The sequence below is a fragment of the Stegodyphus dumicola genome, chromosome 5, assembly GCF_044657685.1.
Source record: "Stegodyphus dumicola isolate Sdum_Otavi_A_Nest chromosome 5, ASM4465768v1".
In the NCBI taxonomy this organism is placed as follows: domain Eukaryota; kingdom Metazoa; phylum Arthropoda; class Arachnida; order Araneae; family Eresidae; genus Stegodyphus; species Stegodyphus dumicola.
In genome coordinates, this window is record NC_140772.1 from 47509902 (window position 1) to 47536386 (window position 26485).

The 26485-nt window shown below is 33.0% G+C and overlaps 1 protein-coding gene across 1 annotated transcript in view; it reads left to right on the top strand.

Moving 5' to 3' along the window:
• The window catches only part of dysc (whirlin protein dyschronic), a 668284-nt gene that overhangs the window by 269977 nt on the left and 371822 nt on the right, over positions 1–26485 (top strand). Inside the window, exons 6-7 of the mRNA XM_085816627.1 lie at positions 2455–2631; positions 23483–23578. Of these exons, the coding sequence (XP_085672753.1) occupies positions 2455–2631; positions 23483–23578 (273 nt within the window). The remainder of the gene's footprint in view (positions 1–2454; positions 2632–23482; positions 23579–26485) is intronic.

Below are 26485 nucleotides of genomic sequence, written 5' to 3' on the forward strand. Positions count from 1 at the left end.
TCGCCCTTGTAGTTTCTCAAAGCTAATGGCTATTAAATAAAGCGCCCGCCCATTAAAAAACAAACAAACAAGCAAAAAACATAATCGCTTTATTGGAGAGTACATTTATAAGTGAAGAGTTTTTCCTCCAGATGAAAATTAATGAGTCTAAGTAAAAAACAGATTGCCCGCTGATGTCTGCGATTCGTGATGAAGGTAGTTTGTAGTCGCCAAGGTTAAAAATTTTATCAAATTCAACATTTTGTGAACTGTTGTAACTGTAAGTTGTAATAAGAAAAGATTTATAATTGTACAAATATGTATTTTTCTATATGCGTTAAAGGAATTTTAAGTTAAAAAAAAAAGAAAAAGAATATATTCTCATTATTTTTTTTTCAGTTTTGTCCCATTTGGAAAGTTTCGACAATTTGTTTATTTTTTTTCGTTAAATAAATTATTTAATGGTTAACGTATTATATTAGAATTATTTAAAATAAACTGACAGTCTGAAATTTTATGGCAATATGTTTGAATTAAAAAAGGGCAACAAGCAGAAATTTCTTGCAGATACCAGCCTTCAGGTTTCAAACAGAAAATAAATATAAATTAGAATTTTTTACTTTGAGTCATTACTATTTCTTTTTACGTATGTTTTGATAAATATTTATTAAATAAAATTTTAAAATGTAGCTATTAATTAAAAAAACCTTCTTTTTGGTTTAAAAAAAATTGTCTTCTCAACTTTAGATCGTGCCTTCAGATCGCATGCAATTTCAGTTTGTGATCACTGCGCTAGGTAACATACACTGGTGAAATAAATTCAGAGAATTGTCATATTTGATCTACGATTTCCAGAACTACTGGGCAGATTTTAATAAAATTTTGTGAGAACATAGGTTGATATAATACAAACAAAATAAACATTCAACAGTTATAATAGACACGCATGTTCGTGTGTAACACTCATTGGAGTCTGAAGGTCTGAAACAGCGGTTGCAGAAGACACAAAAGAAATGGATTAATGGGGGGTATGGTCCTCTCTTACAGCCATACAGGCCTCGCAGCGTGATGTCATACTTTAAATAAGGCAGTTTATCAGTGCCTGTGGCAACTGGTCCCACTCATTCAGCAACACTGTTTTCAGTTCCTGGATGGTTCTCGGAGGGGGGTTACGAGTTGCAGTTGCCCTCCCCAGAGCATCCCAGACATGCTGTATAGGGTTGAGGTGTGGAGACCTGGCTGGCCAATCCATCCGGCGAGTATCCTCACTCTCGAGAAATTCTTCGATCAGAAGAGCTCTATGTGGCCTCGTGTTATCGTCTTGTAAGATGAACTTAGGGCCCACTGCATCCTAGAAAAGTGAGCATAGGAATCCAAGACCTCATCCCTATACCTCACACCAGTCACAGAGCCTCTGTCAAAGACGTAGAGATGCGTGCGGTCATCCAACATGATGCCTGCCCAGACCATTGCACCGCCAACGTCATAATTTTTTATTTCGCGGATATTGAAGAGTAGATAGCGGGTCCCTGGTTCTCTCCATATGAAAGCACGGCGATAACTGGTGTTCAGACTAAAATGGGACTCGTCGGTGAACAGAACAGTCGGTCATTGCTCCGTAATCCAATCACTATGCTGACTTCGCCATGATAATCGGACTCTCCTGTCCGTAGACATCAGCGGGACGCAAACAACTGGTCTTCTGGCAAACAACAGTCTTTTGGAAACAATTACTCTTGTTACACGGGTTCCTGTGGCTTCGTACGGGTTCCGAGAGAGCTGAGAAGCTGTAGCCCCTCTACGCCTCACTAAACTGGACAAATAGCGATCTGCTCTGACCGTCGTGGCTCTTGGACGACCCTGCCCAGGCTTTTTCGCAATGGATCCAGTATCCTGGAACTATTTTCCATAGGTTACACACGACGCTGAGCGTTAAATTGAACTCTCTGCATATCTGGACTTGCGACTGGCCTCCAGCCTCTCTACCTCATTCCATAATCTAAACGTTGGTGATTGCTCATTTCTACTGTTCCCGATGCGAATTTAACCGATTGCTGCAAGATAAGACCAAGAAATTTGCCGAGGTATGCTAGCGAACGCAATTCGTCTTACCCTCCAAGCGCTTATAAAGCCTGTTTTTCTGCTGGCTCCGCCTACACACACGTTTACGCTTACGTATTTGCCGTGCAAGATTTGCATTTTTATCTAGAAGCAGTGGTTTTTCCTTCAGTTCAGTTCTTTTCATGCAAGTCGATAAAATATGCAAATTCTCTGAATTTATTTCACCAGTGTACTTGAATATTCATCTAAAAGATGGCATAAATATTAAGAACCTCATCGTAGTTTAAGTAATGATTGTACGTATGAAAGCACGTATTATTGTGAACCTACCACTGTTTTATATGAGCTGGAATAAACTGAAAAATGAATTTTTGAAGTTTTTAGTACTTGAAGTGTTTTATTCCTTTTCCACAGACAAAGTCGTCAAATTCCGAAACCGCAGAACATCGACTTGAGCGAAAGGCAAGAAAACTTCTCACAGAGAGCCAAAGGATTACCTTAGCGTACTATTGCAACGAGTATGAAACAGGGGCCATGCCTGTGGACTCATTCCTTTCTGTCCTTTTGGAGCAATTGGATACGCCGGAAAAGGTAAGTGGAAAAAATCCTGGCATTTATTCATATATGCGTCAGACATGGTATAACATGGTAGGAGATGACTATAACGCAAGCTTGTTTTTCCTAACGACAGGCATATTAATTAGTAAGTATCTGCTAAGTAGGCGGAAATTGATCTCCGGGGCGGGCGGCAAAAGGACTTCAGTAAAGGACGGTTGGAAGAAAAGGCTTATGTACATGAAGCAAAGAACTCGTAGGTCTGCAAGATCTTTCCAACGTGTAACAACGCCAATTAAATATTTATACGACTATGTAAATCAAGGTTACCACAATCACATATATTTTTTCCAGGTGAAATGTATATCAATGAAATTTTGTGCAGTTGTATTTTTAAAAATATAGTTTTGAATAATCGCGTGCAAAACTGATAAAATAAAAATTTTTAATCTTACTTCCAAGTGATCTGTTTAGTTAAGAATCGTCGCACTAAATTAACCCATGTTCGATTTTATAAAACAATTTAAAGTTCTTGAATTATATTATCGTAGAAAGATAAGCACATAATCACTATCTACAAAAGTATTCGTTTTTTTTGAAGTTTCACGTTTATAACATAATTCACAATAAACATACAAATAATAATTTTAACCTAGTCTTGGAACTAAACTTTTTAATAAATATTTGGGATTATCTGTTATCAGGACCGGATTCAGAAATGTATGAATGTATGCGCATGTGTATGCATACATGTATATATTACGGTGAAACACCGAAATCTAGAAAATGTCGACTTTCACCGGTGAATGTCAACAATCACCTAGCCGCTTGGTGTATGTCCGAAATATTTTCCAAATACTCTTATTTCCGACTTACACCGGTAAATGTCGACAATCACCATGTACTAATGGTGAATGTTCAACATATAAGAATATTATATTTTCTTCTCCGTAATTCAGTCGCGAAAAAACGTACTTGAGAGTTAAAATAAGAACTTTAGAATATAAGAACTTAAAATCCACGGTACATTCAAAATGAGAAAGGAAAATAATAGAAGTTAAAAACTTACTGAATTATACAGTACGTTCTAAATGAGAAAATAAAATAATAGTAATAAAAAACTTACTCAATTATGTGATTCAAATCTTATTTATTGCAACAATTTAAACTAATATGACACTTTATGACCTCTCTTTTGGACCTGCACCAGAACATATCTGTGACTGTCGACATACACCGGTGAGGGTCCGAATGTACAAGAATGTAATGCTATATTCGATCTTTCACCGACGTATTTGGTGAATGTTGACATTCTCGGGTGAAAGTCGACATTCTCCAATTTCGGTCTTTCACGGTAACATATATACACATATTCATTCGTGCATTTCACGGTAACATATTCATATACACATTTCACGGTAACATATTCATTCGTGCTATACATGCATACATGAACGTGCATATCCATATGCTATACTGCATGCATACATACATTTCTGCATCCGGTCCTGATAACAGAACAGTACCAAGTATTTACAAATTAATACTTAGTTTTACATAATTTCTACATACAAGGAGGAGGTGAAGATCACTTACATGATAAGATTCGGGTTTTCCAAAAATTAAAAAAAATTTTTTTTTGAACCGCATAAATGTTAAGAGATAATCCTCTGAGAATCAGACTACACAAACGAATTTATGTAACTTATTGCCTTAATACTGTCTCTTAAGTCTTTAACACTGCCCCTACATTAAATCGGACCTCGCTATCATGCTAAATATCAGCCCAAAAGAGTGTCTATATAATATTTCATAGACACAAACATAGCACCCAGATCATATAGTCAGAATGTTCTCAGTCGATAAGTCTCGAATCTGAATGCTCATGCATTATTTTTGTTCTTTCACTAATTGAAAGAACAACTTGATGAGAGTGGCCCACCTGCAGCCGAGTTAAAGTCGAGTGCTAAAGTCGTTCCTGGTAACTTGGTAATTAAGTCCGGGCTCGAACCCCGGCGAACGGTTTGGGTGCATGAGCGTTTTTGTTTCTTAATGTATAACATAGATACAAGCTAGGTTTCCTTAGAAAGGCCTCCACGAAGGCATGTCTTAAGCAGATAGCCCTCGGATGCTTTGTCATAATCACATAAACCAAACCAAACCAAACCTTGAAGATAGTTTTCATTGAGCGTCCTTCAAAGAAGCCATAATTTTGACATTCTTTAGTACTGTACACATTGCAACATAGATCGTCGCAATTTTCTTTTATTCTAAAGATTTGTAACTGTAATTTTTCTACCATTTCGCAATCAACAAATTAATCTGCGTTTTTAGACAAGGACCATTCAACTCGTAACCCCGTTAATCTGCCGCCGTTTAGTCGGAAGTTGACTATACTTTTAACTTTTAATGCTTGAACTGTGCTTAACTTGTAAATGGCAGTCAAATTATCTTGAAATATACAGTTAGTAATGAACACATTAAGCCAAACAGCGTAAAATTTAGGTATCACTTAAAGTAGGAGTTATCAGAAAATTAATGCTATAGTTCAAAAAATTCAAGCATTTATCGCTTCTTGTACTTAATCATTCATCACTCTGCCCGTGTGCTTATTCAGTCAATCAAATCACTCATTCTCTTCTCGCGGTTTATACAAAAGAAGACTAGCGTTGAGGCGGTTTTCAACGAAAAGAGCGGCAGTGAAAGGTTACGATTATGATAAATGTTGTTAATTGATTTTAATAAAGCTCCCGGGGTCTATATGCCTAACGGAAGAAACCATTTTGAGGATAACTAGCTGGTATTTACCTTGAATAATAGCAAAAACCTCGATAACTCCCATGAACGTTCACGGGATTCGAAATCGCGTCGAAGTATCGGTGCTCGGTGGCCTTATTTCAGGATAAACTATGCATGCATGTTATGTACAAATTAGAAAAAGCTTCAGTTTAGAAACTTGTGTATATTTTTAACAGTAGAAGTTTGGAAACTTTCATCTTAAAATGGTAAATGCCATGTTTACAGTTTTCAGACAGTACTGAATGGTGATAGTCTGTTTTGGGCTCATTGATGGCGTTAACAAAGAGAAATAAGCAAGAAACCATGGTGAACCTGAATAAATCCGTATATGTTTAAAGCGCAATAAATAATAATAATTCATGCACGTTTCTCAAAGAAAACTTTTCTAAATTCAAAATTAAGAAGAAATTCCCATTCTGTAGTGACATTTGAAAGAAAGGTGCATATAAAATTTATTTCAAAATTACAGCAGCCTTTCCAAACATAGCTAGTATCCATGCTCTCATAATTTTGTCCTTTAAAATTCTGACTAGATCGCATCAATCGCCAAATCTATTTGCTATTATACTTCTATATTAGGAAAATGAACATACGCTTCCAGATAAAACATGGCCTATTTGATGTCTGAATACAGTACAGACCGAAAATCTACCAATTCAAAAGCATTTTTTTGAAAGCTGGTGATAAAATAACATCAGTACGAGAATGTTAGATACATCTCCCTTATGCGCAATTGTCCAAAATAGGATGGTGTGGTGCAGAAGGTACACTATCACTTTCCGTTGTGAAGATCCCTCATCTTCACAAAATGTGATTCGATATGGGTAACTATCGTGGGTTGATTAAATATTACTAACATCATTAGCATAGTAATTCGTTTATCACTTCATTTATCGTTCCTATTTCAATATGAAAATGCTTCTAAAAGTTTTTTAAAAGACATTTTTTTCAATTAAAAAATAACGTGAAGCAGAAGATCAATCTAACTTTCGGCGCTTTGTTTCAGACTGAACCCAATTAAAACGACAGCTTCTAATTTCTAACTAGCTTCATTTAGGATAAGATGCCGTAAAAAGGTTTTGCTTTTTCATTCTGTAAAAGCGAATGGAGCACTTAGACGAATGGACGCAAGAACCACTCAAAGAGTACTGACGGCCCAAGTACTTAAGGTTAAATAAATGTGTGTTCGGTAAAGATAAGTGAAAGAATTTCTGTTCAGAACTTCATGTAGTTGAATTAGAGAGCCACTTAAGTTAACCTGCAAGCAATTAGGATCAGTAAAAAAGATCATTTACAGAGAGAGAGGGTATTGACATTTAAAAGGAGTCGCTTCAGCTTCGGTATTTGAAAACGGTACTGTTAGTTAAAAATGTCAAGCAAATAAAAAGTAGAATATTCTTAATTCTTAAGATGATGATTTCATTTCTTTTAATTTATTTATTCATTAAAAATTCTTTTGGATAGTCTGTAAGTCATGAAATTGTTAGATCAAAAATATGTGTCTGCAGCGAATAATATACAGTTAGTCACAAAAGTCTGCGTACAGACTAAATTTTAAATTAAAAAAACACTTAAAGCATAGAAAATGTATTTTAATCATTGCATTTTTTTTCTTCTATTAGCTAAAATTGTAAGCTTAAATAAAAAGTAAATAATATCAGTGTAATACTTTTTACATTTTTCAAAAATATATTTTGTCAAAAAAACTCAGAAATTCCCTCCAATAAGTCTGCGTACACTTTCAAAAAAAATATATAAGTTTTTACATTACTTCAATACTTTGTAGGATATTCTTTATTCTTCAAAACAGCTTGCAGACGTCTGGGCATTGACTGAACTAGTTTTTCAGTGTCATCCGACGTAAATTTCGTCCATTCTTCCTGCAATTTACTAATTAGCTTATTTTGCGACGTAATATTGTGTTTTCGAATTCATTTCTCCAATTTTGCCCACAAATGTTCGATTGGATTGAGGTCTGGTGACTGTGGAGAAGTACGCAACTGTCTTGGAGTGTGATAGAGGAGATATTCCTTCACAATTTTAGCCGTATGTTTCGGGTCGTTGTCTTGTTGGAAAATAAAGGTGTTAGAAAGGTTTAAATTTCGGGCACTGTCTCGTAGATTTTTCTTCAGAATATCCAGATAAACATACTTATCCATGACTTTATCAATAATGTGAAAATTTCCAACTCCTTTGGACGACATACACTACCAAACCATCACACCGCCAACTCCATGTTTGACAGTTGGATTTAAATTTCTCAGATTCAGTCCTGTTCCTGGTTTTCTCCATACAATAGGGTGGCCATTAACTTTAAATATTGTAAATTTACTTTCATCTGACCAAATTACATTGTTCCAGAAGTCCTGCGAAGAGTTTAAATATGTTTTGGCAAAAGCAATTCTTTTCTTTCTATTTGTCTCGGAAATGTATGGTTTAGACCTAGGTTTGCGTCCATGATAATCGGACTTTCGCAGCACTTTTCGTACAGTTTCAGGAGAAATTTCCTTGTTGCTAGTTAAAAAAATGTCTTTTGCAATGCTTGCAGCAGAAAGTTTAGGATTTTGTTTAATTCGTAAAAGAATTTTTCTTTCTTCTCTCTGCGTTAGCTTCTTCGATCTCCCACATCTTGGTTTTACAGTAAGCCTACCAGTGTCAAGATAGTTTTGAATAACTCTTTGCACACTGGAAAATGGTTTTTTAATGGTTTTACCAATATAACGAAGAAATTTACCTTCATCTCTCAATGATAATTAGTTATCTCGTAACTAAAGGAATTTCTTTATTGGTTGTCATTTTCGTCAAAGAAAATAGAAATAGCAACTTCCAATCAACGTGAAATTTGCTTCGGAAGTCAATGACCTTGAAAGTGTAACCTTCTTTGCATTCTCAAATTCGAAGTTTAAAAGTTAGATAAGAAATCCCCCGCCTCCTTCGAGTTGTACGCAAACTTTATTGGCTTTGATTTCTGGCCACTTATCTTTTAAAAATTAGTGTACATAAATTATTAGATATGAAAATATTACAGTTAAATAATTTCAAAGTCCCTTATTGAAACTAAATATTTAAAAAATAAAACTTTAAGGAACTACCCTTTTCGCACCTTAAAATTTGGATTTGATATTACTTTTCTTGATGTACGCAGACTTTATTCACTAACTGTATGTACAAATGTCATGGGCGTTTTTCATTTTCTTGGTATTAATAAAATGAGATAGAGATAAAAATCAAATGGGCTGCTACTTAAACCTGTTTTTTCAGACACGTTTTTATAAGCTCCGTATTCCTTCGCGTTATTGTTTATTAAACAACATTGAAAATGATGTCCCATATACCAGAAATCATATTTTTTATTACCCTATTTTTTATAAAGTTTTATCGTGCGTTTCAACAATCAAAATTTTAAATTGCTCTATCTGTTTCATTTTCTTTATTTCTGATATAAAACTCTCATTTTAAGGTCGCCCAGTGGTTAGGGGTGCCTAACCACTATAGCGTCTGGGCAGCCGTTCTTCCATGAAATTCATGGATGAGACAACAACTCTTATTTTAAATTTAATGCTCAAATTTAAACGAAACTTTAATGCGCATGTGAGGAAATCCACGTTCAGTCAAGAATGACAGCAATTTTGAAGTAATGAATGACTGCATTTTGAATAAATATGTGGATATTTCGCTAAGCTAAGCTGCGAATAGTGAAACTCTGGAATGAATTGCAGTCGAATGGTCTTAGGAAAATTGGTGAGTGTATATAAATCAGATTTAATTTTGTGAGAGTTGGTGAAAACTAACTAGTGGAGTATCCTTTCAGAGTAAAGTGATGAAAACTGTCTGCGTAAAGCTACTGCTTAGTGTGAATTCTTTACATAAAGGGTGTAACTACAAGCTGCAGGAATTTAATTTTAATTATTTTAATACTGGTGTAATTAATTACCACATAATATATATCTTGCACATTGCGGTATTTATTTAGTGATTAAATTCTTCAAAGGTTATAACTAGACAAACACTGGCTTAAAGCTTTTAAAAGCTTTGGAAGAAATTTAAACAGCTTAGTAGCCTTTGAAAGATTCTTTGAAAGAAATAAAAGCTGGGAGAAAGAAATTAAAAGCAAGTGATGGATCAATTTAAATAATTTTTACTACGTTTTTGATTTTAATTCTGCATTAGAAAATGTTTGGACTTCTTCTGTTTAAAATAAATAAATATTTGTTACAAAATGCATATACTCTATATGTAATGAAACTCTAATTTTAATAATTATTGCATTCAGCGTTATGTTGGTGTTGTATTCAAATCTACGCGAGGAAGAAGGTTAAAAAAATTCCTGTTAAAATAATTCACTAAGCATTTAAGATACGATCCAAAAAGAAAAATAAAACTTGAAAAAGTAAAAAAATAAATAAAACATGAATTGAAAACCAAACACGCTGTAGTTCTTCAGAAGTTTTTCTAAGTTTTCTAATGTCCCTAACTGCTTTATCTATGCAGAACGTAGTGGAACCTATTGAACTATGTAGCGACTTATCGTTGTGTCCAAGTGTGTAAACGACAAAGTCCAGAGAAGAGTTAAAATACCCGTTTATTCACTAAAAAAAATAATGATTGTCGGCCCCTTCTCGGGCTTACAGGAAGCCTCCACTTGGGTTTCAAATTAAAATAGAAAATAAAAAACTTATCTAATGCTAACTAAACTGACTTAGCCGAAGCTATACACAGTTACATAACGTAGTTGGACCTTGACGAAATTAACCGGCGAATATCAGAAGGCGCGTACAATACGGCCAAGCGTAGTGACCTGAACAACGAAGTAGCTCCTAAGGACTCCTAAGCTCCTAATGCTGAAGTAAGCGAAACTTCCTTTATATACTCTTTCTGCGTCATTTGCATACAACGCGATACTAAAAACTAATTCTGGTAAGGCGTTATAAGTGGGAAACAAGAATTTAAAGGAAAAGGTTTCAAAATTAAAAAAAAAACTGTTAGAAAATTAAACTAACCTTTAAAAATTGTTGATTAATTTTCCATTCTAACTGTTTATTCAGACTTTTCTGAACATACTTTTATGCTACCTTCTGTTTCATGTTATACTAACCCCGTAAACACAATGTTAGGAACAATTTCCTTAGGAAACAGTTTGTTTAATTAAGTTTGTCTCAAAATATATATTTTTTCTTCATTAATAATATTAACACATTTCCTTCTATTGCTATTATTATTGTATTAAAAATGTAATGAATTGTTTGTTGTCATTTGTTTTTTTAGCCTGCTAAGCATCTGGGATTTTTGTTTTTACCTATATTCTTTTTTATACTTCGAGTGAGGATGAAGAGTGCAGATTATTAATCTCTCGCTCCCTTAAGCTAGTTCAGCTTCAAATCTTAATTTTCTTATGATCTATTTGGCAATATATGTTCCAGGAGAAGTATCAAAAAGACAATATAATGTCACACCACTTATCGAATTAGTTATTGTACTTCTATGTTTAATCAGCTGCCTTGCAGTAAACTACATTAATATTTGATTTTATTTGATTCCCTTATTTCGATAGCCAGTCTGTTGTTTTTCGTATGGTTAAACTTCTGAATAGAGCAGTTTCATATTAATTTCTATTACTGGCGTGAGAACAAGTAGTTTTATGATCTTTTTCATGTCTAATGGAATTATGAGTCAATGTTCCTTAAAATCATCATCCTGAAAGACAGAGCTGTCATGATATGTAACCCTCATGAACTTAATTAAACGCCTAGCTCAGCGTAATTAATTTAACTGCTATCATCTGCCGCTTTTATAATATACCTAATACTTGTAAATCATCAGGACTTATTCACACAAGATTAAACAAGACATACTTTGGGCTGTCAAGGCTGTCTCGGGGGAATTTTTTTTTCCCCCATTTGCATGATTCAGTTGTTAACTTTAACTCAATAACTTTCTTTTTGAAGGTGTAAGAGCTTTTGTATTCTTTTCCGCCAATCCATGTAAAATTCAGGTAAGTGCAAATTTCATAGAAAAATAAGGAAGCATTTTTAATGAAATACTGATATTATTGAAAATAAAGGAAGGCACAAAATGGCTACAAATTTTATCTCTAGTTTAGAAGTACTTAATATTAAAATGTTTTGTCTGTTAAATCAGCATTAGCAGGAAATTTAAAACAGATCCAACTATATATGGCGAAATATCACTGCTTATGAAATTTATGGAAATTAAAGTTAGCTATTTGCGATCACATTCGTTAGAAATTCATCATTGGCAAGTCAGAATCCCACATTAAATATTTCCTGCTTTTGATTTTCTATGGGGTATTACCAGATAATTCTTTTACAGTTATTTATTTCTTCACGGATATATTCATGTACATTTTTTAAAATAAAACTGAGAATTCAAGGGCGAATTCTTGTGAATTATTTGTCGAAACTGTTCCATTTACAATAATACCTTTTGTTAAGTTGCAGTGCATTTGTATTTGTATTGCTTTATAGATGCTTATTGGCCGTCATCAAATGGCACTAAAGTTGAATGTGAAGTTTTGTTTTTCTATATTTTTAAAAATAATTCAGCTACTCCTGGGTTATACAGATCAAATTGTCAAAATTAAATATCCACACATAAACATCTAATAACAATCCGATAACATAGCTCAATTAAAAATAAATATTATAACAGTTAAATAGGTCAGCTATATTCCAGCGACTGAATTCTATGGACAACTCAAAATCGTGTTGCGAACGCTGAGCAGCGAATAGATGTAATAACCAAAATCGAATTACTAACTAACTAAAATCGGAAACAAGCTCTTTTCTGATTTAATCCCTTACTTAATGACATTTTTCTAACGATCGGCAATTTTAATAATCTGTTCTGACCTTATTTATTGACTTTACTTCAGTTTGAAAAAAATCATTCCATAAAACTTTATCAATAATATTAACCGAATTGTTAATTACAATACGCAATGTACAAAACGGGTGGGATTTCGGCAATTCGATGTCAGTATCTGAATAATACAATGAACCGTCATCACATTAAGCGGTTTGTATAAACTCAATATAATTCTCTATAGCGTTCTTAAAAATAATAGCCAGTTTTTAAAATGGTTACTGTTTTTTGGCCGTTAATCGAATAGAGCCGAAGTTGAATGAGAAGTTTTCAAAAATTTCTTTAATAAATTCAACTACTCCCAGTTTATACAAATCAAGCTGTAAACATATAAACATATAATAATTAAATATCCATACATAATCATCTAATAATATTCCGATAACATAGTTCAATTAAAAAATAAGAATTAAAACAATTATAGGTCTGCTACGTTCTAGCTACCAAATTCTAGCTCGAAAGCGTGTTGCCAACGCAGCACCACAAGTATGTAAATTAATTACGAGAGGCGCGAAAGTAAAAAATAACGTAAAATCCCTACTTCTCCCACTCATTTTAATTCAACATGCTATTCCTGATCTTTCGAAAATTGTGTGCTTTTTGTTTCGTTTTGGATTAATCAGTTACGTGTGGAAACCCAACTCTTTCTTGTCTCATTTTCCAGTATAAATCGAGTCGAGTTTCTTGGAATGAATGTATTACAAAATGTATTTTTAGACGGATCGATTGAATAAATAGAAACGCTTTATATCTCTGCAATTTAAACTGTCGCTTTTATCCAAAGAAGTATGCTTACTGTCTTTTAACTTCCTGTTTACCTAATGAATGAATATTTCATGATTTTTATTCCATTTTGAATTTTATGTATATATCTATATTTGATTCATAAATGGTTTTTGATACTGTAAAAACTTTAAGATTACTTTTAAAGAAAATTCAATATGCTGAAATTTTGCAAGATTTGATATGAATGAAAATGTATGATAGTACTAATTCAAATGGTTTCCTCTAACTCTAACCGAAATGTAGATTATTGTTTATAATAGTGATTTACAGATAGATAAACATTTACACACCTCTTTAAAGACCGGTGTAGCTAAGAACTTCAAAATACATACAGCTGTGAAGATAGGTGTGTTCACGACTTTACTGCTCGGCCGCTAGAGAAACAGGATTAAAATTTTGTTCTAAATCATACTACTTCAAGCATTTTCATCTATTTTTAAGACTTTAGAAAGTGCGTCGACTCAATTATCGTATTTAAAAGCTATAAAAAACTTTACGCCGAACACTTTTAAGTCTAATTAAGACACAATAACACGCCGAATAAGTACTAATTCACAAGTCAAACAATAAAACTCAGCGGCGTTAATTTTCAAAATTTTCACAGGACTAGTTTCGATGGTTTTACCGAACCACTATCCTCAGCTGCAAAACCAACCGCGAAAAATTTGCAGTTTTGCAGCTGAGGATGGTGGTTCGGTAAAACCATCGAAACTAGTCCTGTGAAAATTTTGAAAATTAACCCTGATTTTTGTTGTTTGACCTGTGAATTAGTAATTTTAAGTCTGTTAAATTCTAATATATTGCATCTAAAGGAAGTTCCATACTATGATGACCCTCGATCCAGATTGACTTTTTTTATTTTATGCTAGAAAAAAGACATGAAAATTCTGTTGAGAAAAAAAAAATGTTGGAAGTGGAATTTCCATAACTATAAGTTCGCAACTTCAGAATCAGATTTCATAAAAAGTATTTAATTTAATTTCAGTTTCAGCAATCATTTGAATTAAACGGATAAGCTCTTAAACCCATCTGAAAATACATTATTAATACAGTTGGCAAACGTAGTAAATGACAGGGTGAATAAAAGTTTTCTTCATTGGTTACGTTTCCTAATGAAGTATCGATGAAACAAAGCTCGCATTGTTTCCTTCAATGCCATGGATTCAGTAAAAGTCATCCGTACTCCCGAAGGATACCTGGAGGCCAGATTAAAATCCCCTGTCCATTCTTCTGACAATTATCTTCAAAGAAGTTAGATAAAGTGTTCTTTTATCTTATTTGCTCTTGAAATAAACTGTAGTTGTGCTCGAAGCAAATGAAAGTAAACAATCAAAATGTTGAACGACTTTTTCAATTATTGGTATCTCGAAACTTAGTACAAGAAAGCAGAAATAGCTGCATTGAAATTAAGTTTATGAGATAAAATGCTTTATGCTAAGTGTAATAAAAAGGAGTAATTTTTCTCTCTGAACCAAATAAATAAATGTGCCTCCTCTTAGAATTTCTGTCCTGTAATAAACATATACATATTCTTTCATTGGGAAATATTGGGCCAAACAGGCTTGAAACGTCTATTAAAAAGCGCAAAGTTGTCCAAAGCTATGTGAAACTAGAGGCAGCAATAGTCTATCAAACTAAACTTTTGTTGCAAAAGGGAAAACAAGTGTCGTGTGCGAGTGGTTACGCTTTGCGTAATATGTTTTTCTAATGGAATCATGAATGAATATTTGTCCTTCAAACAGCAAAGGCTATCTTAAAAACTTAATTTATTGAAAACTGCCATCGACTTTTTTGAATTGAATATTCCATTATTAAGTTAACTGCACCATGTAAAAGTGTTTTCCTTTTAGTTTGACTTAAAAAAAATGTCAGTCTATATAAATTTGGCAATATCTCTTTTCCTGTATCTAATATCCGCTTGTTTTTCTTGTAATAGCTCCTTTAATTTTCCATTCAGATAATTTCTAATGTAACTAATCTCATTTTCTTCTTGCGCAAAATATCCAGATATTTTTTTCCCTAAAATGTCGCTGAGATAAGGTTACATAAAATACGAGGAGAAGTACAGGGTATGTTGCGTTGCATATCTTTCAGCAGAAGTGGCCCATCAGTGGTGAAGTCCTTGAACATTGGTAATTGGAGCTTGGTTCGATGTCAGAAGAATGGGCTGGCTGCATCAGCGTTTCCGTAGTTTTTCCCATGAGTAACGTGGATACGAGCCAATGTCCCCAAGAAAGACCTTCACGAAAAACAAACATCCCCTTAGGCAGGTAACTTTTGCGTTCTTTGGAGTAACCAAATAAACAAACAAACAAATTTTAAGCAGAATTATATAGGTTTCATCATTTTAAATGACCTATTTACAGTATTTATGTGCCTTAAAATCTGTTAATGCAGTATTCAAGCATTTGTTTATCTGTTTGAACTAGCCACATGTGCCGAATTTCACGCGAATCTTTTAATTGAAAGTCGTTTTCAAATATCTTTCTCCTTTGAGAAGCGGTCTACCTAACATTAACTTCATAAAGGTAACGTAATTAATCAGCCTTCCTTTCGCTTTTCGAAAACGCTGTGAGTTTCTCTTTCAGCGTTACATTATTACCTATTTCAGCTTTTACATTTGTATTTCAGCAAATTTACTGGATATAATTAGTGCTACACTGCTTATTGGATTGTTGCAAATTAAATGGCCTCTACCGGTTGCAGAATTGCTGAGGTTTATGCATATTTTTTGTAACATGTGATAATGTTACATGTAGGTGGTACCTGTGTAATATTAGTTTTCTTCAAAGAGTGTTGAATGTTGACTTACATAAACTCAACCATGGAACCCAATCAATTAAGGTAGCGGTATGTAAGTTCAAACTGGAAAACTCAGCAGCGATTGCTATAAAAAACATTGATAAAGTATTCGGTGGAGGAATAGTTATAAAGAGATCCATTAGCCATTTGTTTGCAGACTTTCACTCAGGAAATTTCTTTAATTAAAAGAAACACAAGGAGTTTCCCATGTACCACATCATAGTCACACATGGGGCTTACAGAAGTAAGTATGAAACACAATACAATATAAACAGTAAGAGAAAATTAAAACAAAATTGAGAAGGGTTACAAAATTTTACAGTGAATTGACAAAAACTCTTAAAGGCACTTATTTTTCTGGAGGCCAGCTAATATTAAAATTTTTCAATCCCAGTTTCAAGATTTTTTCTTTCGTCCTTTTATTTAGGGCATACAAGAAGCACACTCAACATTTTCCTCGCTACCGACGCTACAATCACAGGCGGACTCTGGGCTTAACTTAAATCTGCTCAGATAACTTTTGAAATTTCCGCGGCCAGTAAGAAATTGGGTCAATTTATAGTTTGTGAAAAAGTGATGACATAACAATTTCATTTTAATGGAAGGGAAAAATCTCTAAGTCCCCTTTATTTGCGCTAATGAATTCTTGGTTCCATGGTTCCACAATACTTTCATATATGACCTTCTTATAAAACGAATTAGGGATATTGACAAAAAATGAAGCTATGGTTATCGTCCTTTCTCCGCTGATTCCAGTTAATTAAAAGTTAATTAAAACTAGTTAATTAAAACCCTTCGACATTCTCTTTCACAATTAATTAAAACTCTTCGGTAAAGACTCCAAACACCCTTTTGCATTACAGATGTTGTTTATTGTATGATGGTGCTTTTCTAATGCTTCATTATTTATTCATTCTACGAGGCAAAACAATAAATTATGCTCAAAACTGAGGGAAATACATGACACATTATATCCTAATCTTCCAAGCAGCTAACAGTTTGGCCTTCTAATCCTAAAATTAGCAAAATCATCAGACGTTAGCGGCATTTTCTTGATTATAATTTCTCAGAGCTGTACTTTAATTCCTTTTCTTTCAACATATACTATGTAGGTTTTACTTTCAAATAGAGCACGAATATTGCATTTTAAATGCTTTTATTTTACTAATAAGAAATAGATAAAAGTAATAAAGGTAAATTAAGTAAAGATTAATGTCGCAGGGAATGAATGATCAGTCCACAGCTAGCTTTAAATAATATGATCGGCTGGGCTTAAGCATCAAAGGCACTTAAACACCAAAGAAGACCGTCTGTCTTCTTCAACTCTTGAGAACAAGCAAGCCATCCGCTCGCATCTGCTATGCTCCACTTTCGTCCACGTCTGGACGCTATCTGGCCTTGTCTTAACTGCTCCGCACTGTGCTAAGCTGGGATGACGTCACCACGCTGGTAATTCGCTAAGTCAGCATCGGTCTACATATATACCACTTTAATTGTCTGAACACAGTTCAAGATGCGTCTCTGTGTACTTAAAAATATCATAACTAGTATTTTTTCAAAGTACCGAGCGTACAGGAATAGACATGGAGTTATACTGCTTAGAATAACGCTGGATCACATACCTGCAGTGTCAACTGTACAGCAAATCAGCAGGTTGAGACTCGCGCATCAATTTATCTAACAGTGGCGGTTTGGGACACTAATTTTTACAAATGAGGTATACTTGGCTTTGACACATGTCGGCAGCAATGCTACTCTCATTAACTGACTAGAAATTGCTTTGATTAAATATCAAAGCAATTTATTACTCGTTTTATTCTGTTCTTCTAAATCTGTTTTAAAACTGGCCCAATAGCCCTGTTTCTATTTTGCGAAGAATTGCCTTCATTGTATCTGCGTTATTCATTCTTTAGATTGAAATATTTTCATGACGATGAAATCATAGTGGATTGTAATCAACAAACCGCATCTCTTATGGTTTCAAATATCAGGCTGATCATTTTGCTATCTTTTTGCTGCGTAAGTTTCCTTCGAATTTCTCATTTTTTATCAGTGGCGGGAATTCTTCCAGTTGCAATGAATTTCCGATAGATTAGACATTTATCGGGTAAACTTTCAGTATTCTTGATTTGAAATTTCAATCTTAAATCTTTCTTATCTTCGTGGGTAAACAAAGCAAGCTCTATAATGTTCAGAATGGATCCCTTTTCAAACATTTCTCTCTTCATGATTTAAAGCTCAATTATAAGATCGAAGTTCTGATTTCCATTTGACGCATCATTCAAGATAAAGCATAAATGCTGAATGAGTCTGAGATTTTGACATTTGAAACAACGGTTTGTGTTTCTTCTTGGGGGATATTTTTTTATCGAGAATGTAGACCTTCAATTTATTGACATTAAAGATAACTTTTATTGCTGCGTTGCTTCTCAATTCGAGGGGGGAGAAATGCTTTATTTTTCTGTGTTTCTTTCTTTAACTGTAGAAAGCTGCTTCATTTTAGCGTCGGTAAAAATTGCAGCTATTGAGATTTTCCTTTATCTTACCTTGTGTTATACCTGTTAATATCTTAGCTATGTCTATCCCTAGATCTTTTTTCCCCATTGGCGGGCCCAAGTGTCCACAGACGTTGGCCACTATTAAGGCCGGAAGCAGTGGTCACTTTATTGTGGAGGCATCTAATAGCTGGTCACCTTTGCCTCCTATAAGGGGACGGACGAATACAACAATGCCTTTTTTGGGATTCGAACCCAGGCCCTATGGTATCGCAGTCGACTTCCCTAACCACTAAAATATCTCGGCGGCTACCTAGATCTTTATCGTTTAATTTTATACGCGTGAAATCGGAAACGGATTTCTTTCAGATATTGGGAATTCATCTGCAGACAAAGATAGTTTGGTGAAAATTCGTGGAGTATTTCATTTCATGTTGGTTTAAAACGTTTCTGCGTTATCAAAAGTTTTCTTCTTAGAACAAATTCTCCCCTTAGTCGCTTAATTTCCGAAATTCCTGACATTATAAATGGAAATTTTGATTTATGTCTTATTTTAAGAGTTTTTCAAAATAATTTTCTAAATACTATTTTCTTCTGAGGAGGAGACGGAAAGAGAACTTTAACTGTTTCTATCTTTGACTTTCTGTTTCTTTCTCCTTTTTCGGACTGAGGCCCACCAGCGGCCTAGCCGTAAAATCGCTGAACGTTAGTAGTTCGGTCCGAGGTTCGAATCCCGCGAACGGGCTGGATGCATGGGTGTTTTTGTGGTTTTCCGTATGTGTAACGTGTATACGAGCCAGTTTCCCTTAGAAATACCTCCACGAAGGCATCCCTCCTCTTACGAAGATAGCCCTAGTGTGCTTTGCCGTAATTAAGTAAACCAAACCTTTTTTGGACTGCATAGTTAGTTTCTAAGGATATATCTACTTGTTATGGAATGATTGTTCCTGTGCCTTCGTTATTCCATTAGAATGATTTTCTTCTTATATGTACGGGTTTTTTTTCTTTGTTTTTGCGTTTCATCGATTTTTTTAAAATTTTTATATCAGTTTTTCTTTCTCAAATTTCTATTTCTGTTTTTCATATTTATTGTACATTTCTGTTTCCTGCAATTTCTCAGCATTGAGTAGTATCTAAATTCCTTAAGTTTGTTTGAAGTAACTGTTGCTTTGTAAACATTTATCTCACCTTTCACGAGCAAAAAATATCCTTAAGCCGTTTTATGGTGGGATATCTATTTCTTTTAGGCGTTGCTTTAATTCTTCTTGTAGTATTGCTCTGTGGTTGAACCGACCTTGTTTAATTCAGTGAAACAAATGAGATAATTTACAGAATTTTTTCTAGGAATTTATCAACTGAAACTATCTTTGTCTGTTCATAATCACTCTCTTTGTTTTTTTCTTTGATCTCATATGCTAACGTCCTATTTTCTATAGTAAAGCAGTTTTCTCCATCATCTGCCAAGTAGAAGAACCAGTGAACATTGGTATTATGATTTCGGCTCAAATAGTGGTGAAAGATACCGAAGCATGGAAAATTCCGTGTTTTTTCCCCACGTGAGTTTCGCGTATATGCTTGTAACGCTAATAATAGCCATTCTAATTAAATGATTCTTTACGAAAGCATATCTCTTCTGAGTCAGATAGCCCTTGCTTGTTTTGTTGTAATTCAATTCAAGCCAATAATCTGGCAAAAAATTGTGAGGACTGCTTATTTGTCTGCGAGCATTCAGAATTAAATTTATATATTTCATCCAGTTTTTATTTATAATGTTAGCCAGAAATTCTTTCAGCTTAGGAATTTTTACGCTTAGATTTCCTACCTGAAGAAGAGGCGAATCCTAATTTTCTCCGAGATTCAGCGCAAGAATGAATGATTTACGAATGTAATCAATTAGATCTATGCTTCTTTTTCATTCGCTATCGCTCGACTGAAGCTAAAAGCCTGTAAATATCTTGTTCTTATACAATTTCGGTATCATGCTGAAATCCCTGCCAGTCGCTGTGAATAAATTTTATTTTGTACGGAACCAGAAGACTCAAAATGTACGCAGCTTTATAATTTTTTCCCTTATTCAGTTCAAATCTTGAAACTCATTTTTGACATATATAAGGGGACCGTTTCCTTAAAATTTTACTCATATTCGTATTTTTGATGTCAGCCAAATATTTACAAACATTTATTCAAAAATCTATAATTGGTTTTACGAATTTAACGTTAAAGCGATTTTTATCGATTTTGCTTAAACATCTTCACATAATAATCGAAGTGCTTGGAATACTGTCGATTTTTGGAACTTCTGACCCATCAAACACTTTGGAAAATAAGTGTTGTAAATGGAATTTATAACTAATCGTATTAATGTATGTTACTGATTTTGAGCGACTTTTCTAAAACCAATTATTTCCTTTTTAATTTTAGAACTTGTCCAATCTAGTATAATTAAATGGAGTAATGTAGTCCACTGTTATTAAATTTCGATGTATTAAGATTTCTTAATTTTTCCATTTTGAAATTTTCTCATTTATAAAATTGAATTTTCGTCTTAAAATTATTGAAATATTTTAATTGGCCGATTTTATATATTTTTAATATATCATGTTAGATTTCAAGGTCTCTCTATAGCGTACATGTTTTTGTCTTTTTATGTTACAGTGCATATATTCATTACTATATTGATTACCAGAGAATTATTTTTCGCTTCGGGGGCAGCGTTTTTCTTTCACTATTACATTATTTTCTACTACATATTACTCAAACTCAGTTTCAAATTTTTAGTAAAATTCATTGACAATAAGAGAGAGAAAATTATTGTCGCTATCACAGCATTCTGATGTCATTTTTGTCAATGAAATAAACAGTGGTGAACTCATAAAAATATTACATTGCGATATTAAGACTATTTAAGGCATGATAACACAAGAGTGACATAATAAGAATGATGATATTCAAATAAATTTATTTTTTATTTATTTTTATTTATTTATTTTTTAGTCCAAAGGGATTTGAATCCCGAAGGACTATTAGTTTCGTTTTGGCACTTTGCGTCGGACTCATAAATGTCGGTTCACTTTTCAAACTGTTGCCACAAAATGTTAGAGTCCTGCATTATATTTGAAGAAATTAAATAATGAAAAATCTGCTTAAATGTATGTATATTTCTCGTATTGTGATAAAACAACGGTACATAGAGTCATCGAATTTTGAATAACGTAATCCTCCAACGAATATGAGCATGTGGAAGACCAAATTTGAAATTTGAAATTTGTTTTATGATCGATTTCCTATTTTTTAAAACTTTGACGAATTTTTGATTAACAAACTCAAGGATTTCAAAGCGAGCAATGGCAACGTTGTGCAGAAAAAACATTTTTATCTCCAGCGCGTGAGTCTCTGTATCGGAAATTCTAAAGATATGCTCGTTTTAAAACTATTTTGCGATATTGCTGTTGCACTGGATCTTATGGTTTAAGTGCGAGGAACATGATATTTAATAAAGAAAGGTAATACACAAAATGTTAAAAAACGCCCCTTTGGACGTAATTTAAAATCTGAAACATTTCAGATTTTGTTTTTATTTTATTTTATTTTATTTGTTTAGCAAATTTGAGTGTAAAAACAATTTTTCTTAGCAGTTACGCAAATGTTTCGTCACATATGACCAAGAATTCTGTGATATTTAAAATGTATTTTTTTACTTTACAGTGTACATAAGTAAAATATAAACACTTTATTTACGTATTTCTTTAAGATAAATAATGTCATTTCAGCTTAAGAGGGGTAAGACCGTTTTCTGCTGCAAAATAATCGATTTTTCAATTTGATTTTCAGAAATAGAGTTAACGTTTCTGATTCCAAAAATATACAACATGTTTAGGTTTGATATATCAGACGTTTGTAAATTAAGATTAAAGATGTACGTTACGAGACACGCCCCTATTTTTAAGAAGTATCTTTTAAAAGGCTTTGAACTGAGACTTATGAATATTTTTTTCTAATTATTATTCTCTGTTTCTGTCATTCTGTCAATAGTATTATCCCTATGCACTTCTATACAGAATTACGTCTATTACCAACAAAAATACTTTTTCCAGACTTGAGTTTGAAAAATTATTAATTTAAGCATACGCATGGGATCGAAGCTTTTAAAAGTTCTTTTATCGAAAATCGCAAAATCCTTGAAAATTGGAGAGGAGGATATAGTTATGTGTTTTTTATTAAGAACTTAAATTTCTGAAAATGAAGTGTTAAAAATTTCAAAGATTAATACAGATGTACAATACGTACGTATAAGGAAATTTGAAAGATTGATGAAATCCATTCTTTAAAGCTGAAATAACGATTTATAAAATCATATTCATAATATTACTTTCTTAAATGTATTGAGTGCACCTATTTAAATTCCTCTCTGTGAAGAAATGTATTATTGAGCCTTGATTTTGCTTTAAATATGCTAAATTTTTTAAAAATTGATTAATTCAAGAAAATTAAATTACTTTTAATTTTCTTGAATTAAAAGACCTTTTTCAAATCTTTTATCTCAACATGTTAAATAAAAAATAGGTTCATTTGAATTTCTGAACATATCTGCAAATATCAGTGCAAATTTGTAGTCATTCTTTACAACAGAATAAGTTTTGCGTGTGTTTAAGTGTGATCATGTATCTGAAATCTGTCATTTCAAAGACCTGTCAAGATTTTTTCCATAAAAAATATAATACTGAGGATAAAAATGAAAAACATTGTCTTAGATAACAATACTGTATTGCTTCTATAAATAAAATATTTGTAATCTGCAATGAATTTTATTACAATAATAATTATTTATTACAATAATAATATAATTTTATTACAATAATAATTATTTATTACAATAATAATGAATTTATTACAATAGTAATATAATTTTATTACAATAAAGAAGATTTTCCCGTTTTTTGCTGCGTAAAAGAACTTACTTCCCTAAAACTCAAGGCAACCAATAATGTGTAGTTACGTAGATATGTAACGTGTCTTTCATAAATATGAGAGATGAAATACCTTTGTTTGTTTGTTTTTTCCCCTCTTGATATGCTGAGATAAGCAAACGCATTACGTTTATAATTAATTCAATTTTATTCCAGTACACGCTGATGACAGAAGTCAGATCTCTGGTCAGAGGTGAGGATCTCGATAAATTCGATGAGCTTATTTACCGCAGGGAACTGCAAGCCATGAAGGTATAATTCTTATATTTTCTTTGTTAATAACATTACTCTATGATAAATATTTAGAATATTTCTGATTCATTAGAATTTCTAATAATTTAATTTTTCATCTGATATAATTTTTGAGTGGGCATGCTTTGCTCTCACTAATAAAGTGCGGTACGTTCCTTTCTAGACCTACTTGATTTGTCAAGGTTTCAAATTTTATTCACAGACTCTCTATCAAATAAATAACACGGAATAATGTGCGTTGCATAGATTACTAATATTTCAAAAATCAAAATCTTTTCTTATTTGAAAAACATAGTGTCGATATAACCAGCTTGTTTCTTTAGAATTCGGGGATTCTGATATAAATAGAAATTTTCCTTAGAATGGCCTTCATGAAGGTATTAGAGATGGGAAAAATTGCTGTTTTATGGGATAAACTCTGAACCGTTCTCTCACTGAACTAAAAAAGCTCTTATTTGTGACTCGCCGATAATTAACAATAATTTTGATATAAAAAATCTGGAAAGAGAAGCAAATCAAGAGCAGTTGACGAGGATGGAGCGAAGGCCGAAAAGAAACGAACAAGTAGTAGGATCGGAAGAATCGACTCAATGAAACACTAATTCCTTAATTAATTTCTTTTAACTACAATTCTAAGGTACTCTATAACCTTCTGTCTACATATCTCATATGTAGACAGAAGGTTATAGAATAAAATTCTAGAGTGAAAAAATCTCAAGAAGTTGGGAAATGATAAAAATTAAACGGCCTTTTAATATGGGAGAGTAAACATTCTTTTCTCCTCTAATATGAGAATCATATTTTTTAGGCACGCTTCTAATAAGAGTTCTTGCTGGTTGAGTTCTAAAAGAGATCCTCTCTTTTTCCACGAATGAGGCGTTGGTTTGCTCAGTAAAGTGCGTTTAGTTTCTAAACGAAAAGCACATCTCTGTTCCTGGCAAGCTTCCAGTGTTGCCATTGCTGTTTTAACAAAATATGAAACAAAAACAAATATGAAATTCAGAAATTCGGCTTTGAGGTACACATGTTCGGTTGGAAAAATATGTGTGCTCAAAATTTGGTGATTTTAGGTACTGCCATTTTTTCGCCGTGCGAGCAACATTCAGAAATACATACAAACAGGTTCTTCATTATTTGATAACAGAAAACTGAAATTCTTAATACACATAAACAAATGAGCAGGATTATTATGATTCAGTGTCATTTTCCTATCAAATAAAGTAACAACAGATTCAGATAATTGAGATTATGAAATTTGGTTTGGCCCACGGATCCCTTTGTTGGAACGGGAAGACAGATGAAATTTACTTAATTTGTTTCTCGTGTAATATATTAAAAAAGACCTGTTTCATTAACAAACCCTCCGCAAATAATCCGTTTCCATAGGTGTAAAGTCTGTTTGCTTTCGCTAAATTGAATAAGTCAAATCTATATTTCTATCGGTGAACATCATAAAGATGTGTATTTTTAATATAAAAGTTATACATATTTTGTTCGATATTAAACACCTAAAATTATTTCACATAAATACTTTCCGTCTTAACTGTATTCCTTTTATATATTTTCTGAATATATGTTAACAAAAGATTAGTTAATAATTTATCTTGCTCTTACAAGCTGTAATATATGCAGAAGTTCAGCAAAGATGAGATTCAGCAGAGATGGAAAATACTATTGTTGTTCTTATAGGTGATTCTCCCGTTGTAATATTTAACAACTTGGTTTCAAAAATGGCGAACCGTTTCGGATATACTGTCATTTACTATAATTTTTAACTATGATGTCAATTTCCCTGAGCTATATAGCTGAAATTATTAGAAGCAATTCCTTTCCTAATTGCGTAATTATAATTACCTACTGCAGTTGCAATTGCATTTACAATCACAGTTGCATTGGAAATGTCATTAGATTATATATTTGCAATTACACTGTAATTGTAATGAGATTTCACAATTACTATGTAATTGTTATTAGATGATACAGTTACATTATTATAATTACATTTTAATAGCAATTAGATTTTAGAATTAAAATATAATTTCAGTTTAACTGCAATTACATTGTAATTGTACCTTTAAAAGCCGTTACATTGCAATTGTAAATACAACATGATTGCGTAATATAATTACAGTAACAATGTAAATGCAATTACATGCTACCCAACTACGCATTCTTCATTATTTAGTAATAGGAATATAAAATTGTAAAGAAACCAGATACGCGTCAATGATGTTTTCCAAATGAAGTGTAAATATCTTTCTTCTATCAACAGTAGTATTACAAGCGCAGACAGACAAAACTCTCTCAACTGTTATTAACCTTTCCAAACCACCTAGACAGAGAGAGTAGCTTCACTGTCTCCTTTCCTCGCTTGAAGTAGAACACTCGATGTGTCATTTTAGAGCCACTCCTGTCAAGACATTTGACAACTTCATCCTAGCATAGAGTGCTCTCTCATGTTATGTCTTCTGCGGTAAATTTCATCCGCTTCGTGTAAATCTTCCTTTCGTGTCAATGAGTGAAGGTGACCTTTATTTTCAACTGTTAAGGAGAAAGCTGCAGAATTTGATTGATTACAAGCTGATGCTTTGAAGGAATGAAATTATTTCCATTCAAAACGAATGTATATTTAGTGAAGATGTAACATATCATTAGTATTTATTAAACCATATGTTAGCAGTCGTAAATGCTTTGTGGATTTGATGAATAAGCGAAATCGAAACTAACCAGCTAGAGCATTTCATAAGTGAAATAAATGCTTATTTTGCGCTTAAAAAAACACCATATTTATTTTTACAGTTTTCATTCTTGTTTGCAACATGTCACTTATTGTACATAAAAATTTAACAAACTTTTAAGAAATAAAGCTTACGCAACGCTTATCAAGGAACGCTCGAAGTAACTACG